This window comes from Homarus americanus, unplaced genomic scaffold (genome assembly GCF_018991925.1).
Source record: "Homarus americanus isolate GMGI-L3 unplaced genomic scaffold, GMGI_Hamer_2.0 scaffold32583, whole genome shotgun sequence".
Lineage (NCBI taxonomy): Eukaryota > Metazoa > Arthropoda > Malacostraca > Decapoda > Nephropidae > Homarus > Homarus americanus.
The window spans coordinates 20,085,379-20,092,077 of record NW_024713129.1 but is presented as its reverse complement, the minus strand read 5'-3'; the positions used below and the strand labels follow the sequence as shown (position 1 = coordinate 20,092,077).

At 39.8% G+C, this 6,699-nt stretch overlaps 1 protein-coding gene across 3 annotated transcripts; it reads left to right on the top strand.

The window, feature by feature from the left end:
- Positions 1 to 1,216: 1,216 nt before the first annotated feature.
- Positions 1,217 to 5,511, top strand: LOC121869051. 3 transcript variants are annotated; one of them, XM_042370163.1, is made up of 3 exons: positions 1,217 to 1,618; positions 1,838 to 1,998; positions 2,544 to 5,511. In XM_042370163.1, exons 2-3 carry the CDS (start codon positions 1,849 to 1,851, stop codon positions 4,344 to 4,346), a joined length of 1,953 nt encoding a protein of 650 aa, XP_042226097.1. In that variant the 5' UTR covers positions 1,217 to 1,618; positions 1,838 to 1,848; the 3' UTR covers positions 4,347 to 5,511. The 3 variants fall into 3 exon arrangements, with proteins under 3 accessions (XP_042226097.1, XP_042226088.1, XP_042226106.1); XM_042370154.1 differs by having other exon boundaries at positions 1,218 to 1,618; positions 1,835 to 1,998; XM_042370172.1 differs by lacking the exon at positions 1,217 to 1,618 and having other exon boundaries at positions 1,910 to 1,998; positions 2,533 to 5,511.
- The last annotated feature ends 1,188 nt before the right edge of the window (positions 5,512 to 6,699 follow it).

Here is a 6,699-nt window from a genome sequence, read left to right as displayed (position 1 = left end):
GGCAAAATATCACCAAAATATCACAGAAATCGTTCAATAAGAAAGAAATATCAGAAAAACGAAACTGATCAGACATTATCCACTTAATAAGCAAGACAAAGAGATGAAAGATAAGTAAAAGAAACACCAATAAGCAGAAAACAAAAGAAAAGTGAAATCAGGACGACAGGGTTGGTCGACACGACATGTAAACACAATAAGATCACGTGACCAGAAAATCTGTGCAAATATGGCAACCTTACAGACGTCAACACTTGCTTTCGGAGTTCAAGTCTGACGAGAAGAGTAAATATTTATTCAGGCAAACAGTAAATTCTTTAAGCCTCTCTGAATATCCAAAGGTTCTTCTGTAAGCAAAGACGCGCATTCTCTATTCATTTGTCTCTCTCTTTATCCATGTAAACAGGCGATACATATATAGATGTAAAAATGTCTATCTCTATATCATTTTAAACAATTCTTTCTACATGCTTTGCTATTTCGCTCTATCTTCGTATCTTTTTATTCATAAGTATGCATGTACAGCACCTCCTCTGCATTTGTCTATCTATATATCTATAACCGCCCCACCCACCTATTTAAACCTAGTGAACGTCTTCCCCCTTCCCCTCCCTCTGTGTAACCCTGAAAAGGTCTACCCAAATAGCTAAAGCTCCTAATAACCCCTTGGGGGACACTCGTTGTGCCCACAAGGACGTAAGACTCCCAAGTACCGCCAAACATTGTCACCCAGGTCAAAGATGGCGCTGTAGAGCAACAAAAACACTGGATATAAGTTGTCGTGTGATGAAAAGAAGGAGGGGGGGAAGGAGGGAGGGAGGAAAGAAGGGAGGATTAATGTATTCTTGGTCTGTAGGGAGGAGAAGGAAGGGAAGGAGGGAAAACATTGAAAATGATAAATACTGCCAATAGGTGGGTAGAAAAGGAAAAGATGAAGTATTAAAACTTAAAGACTTATCGAAAAAAAAGATTGGCATAAGATTCGCCACAAAACAAAAAGATATAAAATACCGAGACTCACTCATATTCATTACATCTTCAGCCCACATATTACCCTTGAGCAAAGAATTACTTGACGCGTGAATTTTATGTTGTACTGTATACTAAAAAAAAAGGAAGAATTACGTTACAAAAGTAATATCAGGAAATATATATATATATGATTACGTAATCATTCTTAACATCTTATCTCTGGTATCGTAGATTACAGAAAATCCTGTTCAGATACGGCCACGACCACAAGAGAGACGTGTCCAGGACAGTGTAGATGTTGTTTCTATAGTGAGTTTTATTATTGTGCCTCGTCTACGTCTGTGTTTGAACTAAAACAATAAAATATAGTGTGAAGAAGATAAAGTTTGTCAATAGAAAAGTAGAATAGATAAATGATGAAAACAAATTTCGACTACGGAATGTGGAAGAAGTGAAACAGTATATAGACGATACACTATGAAGTACCGACTTGAATGATGATGATAAGAATTTCTGTGAAAAAGATCTGAGAGACATTGGCTTAATGTTCTTGTTCCAACAATATTTTCTGACAAAAAGAGAATCATCAGATTTTGGAAATTGGCTGTGTGGCTATTCGAATATCCTGGTTCAGCTGACCTTTTGGGTAAGTAGTCAATGTCTTTATTAATTCTTTATTATTTTTTTTAAATAATTCGTCTCCCTTGAAGAGTTTTGTTGAAAAATTATTGATTTTACTCATATTTTTCTTATATTCGTGGACAGTCGATATATCCTGATAGTATACAAAAAATCATGTCCAAGCTGCCAGTGAATGTTTGATAATGAAATTAAATAGTAAATATCTTAATTTTTTTCACAGCAGCGCTTGGAACAATGAGCGTGTGGGTATGTCTGATGATATGGGCGTGTGTTGGGCAGGTGGTATGGGTGTACCCATCCCAGAAGCTGAAAGTGGGCGTGAATGCTCCTTATTGTGAGCACAGGAACCCCACCCTCTTGTGTGACTACAAGAACGTGAATCAGGTAACGACATTTGTATATTCTCAGGTTTCTACTTTCATTTCTCCCTCGTGACTGTGGATGACACAACCAAAATAAATATCTCAGCATCTCTATTTATTAAGATGTCTAATATTCCAGGCAGTAACTAACGTTGGCCTCCTCAGTGACTCGTCTTTAAACACATACAAAACAAACCAACCAAACCTGACCAATGAGAGTCAATTATATTTTAGTTAAGTACAAATAGAAAGGATGGGTTGGTTCGTCATGTTGTTTTCAAAGAAGTTCGTGAAACCGCAGCCGCCATGATGGAGAAGGACCAAGGGAAAGGTTTTAAACGAGCTAAAAGGTTAATTTTATCGTTCAAATTAAATAATGAGATTTCGATTCATTAACACTAGACATAAACAAATCGCAGAGCTTCGAACAAGTTTCCTCATTATGTAAGATAGGAAATGAAAATACAAACTAAACTAAAATACAGTATTAAAATGAATAGTTGTATACAAGACCTTGTGTTTCATTATTTTGAATTTGTCTTAATCTTCTACATAGCTCTTCCACAGGTGGTGAATATGGTAGAGCAGGTGAACGAAACAGTCCAGAAGGTGTTTGTGTACAACGCTGTGAAGCTGCAGCTGAGTGAAGCTGTGTGTGTCAGTGTTATGGTGAACAATGTGGCCGACGTGGTGGTGGTGAAGGGCGAGGAACACCCCTGTGACCGTCACCTTACATTCTCAGCTACTAACTCAACCTTGAACAGACTGCCCAGCCAGGTGGATCACGTTCATCTGGAAGACACTAACATCACCTCGCTGGCTATCAGAGTCAACATCACACAACTCAACGTAATCAACTCCATCATCAAAGTCCTCGACATTTCCAGCTTTTTCTCCACAGTTAACTTTGTCTCAACTCACATAGACACTTTCCAGAGGCTACACGTGACATATGGCTCAGAACTTCTGTTGCAAAGGACAAAAGTTGACGTATTGTCTCCTCAGGCTGTAGTAATAGACGGGGGAAACCTGGTGATGAGAAACTCCTCTGCAATCACAGTAGCGGAGGAAAGTGTTGTCATGTATCCAGGATCTAAACTCAATCTAGAACAATTCTCAGGCAACTTGAGGGTGAAGGCCATGGGGCGTGTTGGTGCCACGAGTCAGACAACACCATGTTCTACAAGACGCCCCTGTAACTGTGAGACAGCGACCAGTTATCTGGGTGCGTTTGTAACTTGCTTACTGCTACTGATTGTCTCAGTTATCATAAATATATTGGGTGTTGTCTACGTGAAACGCATCTATTTACAACACGACAATCACAAGACGGAGGAAAGACAACACAGCCAGCTGGGACCTCAGTCTTGTGTTAAATATAGCAAGGGGGAAGAAACACAACTGTTACCACAACAGTCATCATCAGACAGTCTCCAGACGTACAAAGACAGTCTGTTACAGTTACTCAAAGATTTTGAGGATAAACGGCAAAGAGTAAAATCCAAACATGAATCATTTATCTCAGAGTTGAATAACGCAAACGAAGCTGAGATGAACGACAAGAAAGATAAAGCAGACGAAAACTTGGACGAAAATATAAAGTTGAAAGAAAAAAAGATTTTAGACTTGGAGGAAGAGCTAATAGCTATTGATGCTTCAGGAAAATACGCCGCCATTAAGAAGACCCTCGTGGAAGCTAAAAAAGAACTCATAGATGCACTGAAGGAGAACGTCAAAGTCAGTAAAGTAATATACCCAGATTCTCAAAAATTAGTTAAAAGAAAGAAAGTTTGGAGTGAGAATGATCAGTGGCTCAAGAATATGGCAGAAATAAGCCAAGATTGGTTAACACGTTGGAGTGAAACTCGTACATCTCATGATGAAATTACTACTCGGTTATCACCTCTTGAGAAGTTATTTATAATTACCGGTGACTTGTTGAGTCGCGAGGTTAAAAGCGTGTTAAGAAAGTATGAAAGTGAGCGTGTACAGACGGAGGTTAATATTAAGAATATATCAGAAGAAGATGAGATGTTAAAGGAAAGTGAAAAGTCTAAGTACTTGACAGAGAATGAGAAATTACAAACACGTCTTAAACAATATATGAATGGTCGAAAAAACCCGGATGAAAAAGAAATTGATATAGTTTTTAAAAATTGTTTCACACGGTGTGAATGCCTCAAGGTTAATCTTGAAACAAAGTTACTACAATTAATTGAGGCTCGCTCTGCAGCTGGTGATAAGTTGAGTCACCAGGAAGCTCTTGTGAGTATTCAAGAGAAACACCTGGCAGACATGGAGACAATAATGAACAACATATTGGCAGTTCAGAATTCGTATATTTTCTTACTGGATCAGATACTTGACTGACAGACACAGAAGAAAGAACAAGACAAGTGTAAAGCTCAAGACGAAACTATAGACAACAGCGCATCTGGTGGATTATGTGGACGGCATAGGGTGGCAAAAGAACCCCAGGTTTGTCGGAGTCCCCAAAGACCCCCACGAGGACTGGGAGTCATCTCAGCCCAAAATTTCACACCTGCTGAATAAACATTTTGACCTTACTGAAGTCATGTTTGACCGTGTTCAACACGTCGGTAAATCAAACTCCTCCCGCCCCCGTGACATCATACCGAAATTCTCTTCCCCCTCTGTCCGTGACTGTTTTATCAGCGCACTAAGCCGGAAGACACTACAATCTTCGTCAACGAGGACCTATGCCCAGGCACGACTAAAGCCCGCCAAATGCAAATGGACAAATTTAAAGAAGCCAGGAGACAAGGGAAACACGTGACGTTCCGTCATAAAACCCTTGTTGTGAGGGGCTCTAGGGCAAGTGGATACACCCCCACTCATCCACCATCAGGCCGACAAGAACCTCCTCCCCCCCGGAGAGGGAACCAGCCACTGCCCGCACTCTGACTATGACCTGTGGAGTTTCCCTCCTGCCGGGCAACTTGGGTACTACACGTCAACCCTCTGCGGGGGGAAACAACAGCCCACATAACAAGGTGACAGGCGCCACCTTTCACTCTTACTGGGAGTCACCATTACACTTTGTTGGTTGTAGCACTTGTGAGAATGTTACCCCCCACAATAATAACTTTTTTTACCTTCCCTTCTCACACCTTAGTGACTCTTGAGTTTTTGCTGTTCCTCAATCAGTACCAATATTCCCACAGTGATGACGCTACTGTTGTTCCCCTGGATGTGCTGAACCATATGTGTTACACCCCCTTTACCAATGGTGTCGACACAATACTCCTTCATACTGACCCAGATGCCTTACTACAAAACTCACTGGGTTACACCAACCCCAATTGTTACTATTACTTTCCTGATTCTCCCGAGTTTACCTCTAGTCTTCTACTGTCTCATTCCTTCTCCTTAATTAGCCATAACATTAGCAGTATTCCCCCTCACTTAGATACCTTTATATGTCAGTGTACATATTCCATTGCCCACAAATTTGATGTACCTGGTTTCTGTGAGACCAAACTCACTAACGATATTGAACATTTGTATAGCTTCCCTAATTATAATAGACACTGCGTCAACACGTCACGACACAGTGGTGGTGTCGTGCTATATGTTGATATTAAGTATAACACTTCTATAAGAGATGATTTAAAGGTTCAAGAGATCATGGGGAGTGTTTCACTGAATTACGTAACGAGTTACGAAATATTCTAGTACGAGTAATTTACAGAAGACCCCACACCAATGTAAGGAACTTTCTTGATAAATTATCGGAGCTTATCTCAATCTCTATCATCAGTTCAGAGAGGAAACTTTGCAACATTACATCAGATTTCAATCTTGGTTTACTTAAATCAGAGTCGGACACCTCAGTAATAGACCTTCTTACTGTCTGTCACTCTAAGCTCTTCTTCAACACTATAACCAAACCCACTAGAGTAACTGCCACCTCTACCAATGTGATAGATCATACCTGAACTAACAACATTTCTAACAATCTTGCAAGCGGAATTATCTATAATCATATCTCAGATCACTTCCCAGTTTTTGCCATGTATAAAACAGCAACAAGATCGAAAGGTCTAGTAAAGACAATAAAATACAGAGACTACTGTACCGCCATCATGCTCTTGTTCGAAAAAAAAATTAATGAAAGCTAAGTGGGATCTTGTCTAAGCCTTCGACAACCCAAACGTGATCTGCTGCAACTCTTCTCGCATCTTCAATGTTTGCTTTGATAAATGGTTCCCCCTCAAGACTAAGTTAGTAAAAACTGTATCTATCTCCAAACCTTATATTACAAGTGAAATCAAGGCAATGATAAAAGAAAAACAAACTCAAAGAAAATTTGCAAAAATACCCATAACTTTCGGTGATGCTTAGCGAAGCATCAGAAATAGAGTAACTCAAGCAGTTAGAAATGCCAGACGCAGCTATTACACAAATAAGCTGCGGCCATTATCGGGCAACAGTAAGAAAACCGGGAGTATCATCAATTCTATTCAGAACAGGATCACTCAACCTACGGCTCCCCACTCAGCTTTTATGATAAATGGTTCAGTTGTAATTGAAACCCTCCCCTATAACGAACCACTTCAATGATTATTTTATCAATGTTGGTAAAAATCTTGCTGAGAGCATCCTTGATCTCCATGAGGAATTTATAGCCTACCTCAAGAACAGGCAGCATAATGAGTTGTTCTTAGCCCCTATCACGGCAGATGAATTATTGACCATCATA

Coding starts and splice junctions, on each gene's coding strand:
- LOC121869051 (XM_042370163.1), top strand. CDS start 1,849: ATGAGCGTGTGGGTATGTCTGATGATATGGGCGTGTGTTGGGCAGGTG. Junction 1,999..2,543: donor ACTACAAGAACGTGAATCAG/GTAACGACATTT, acceptor GCTCTTCCACAG/GTGGTGAATATGGTAGAGCA.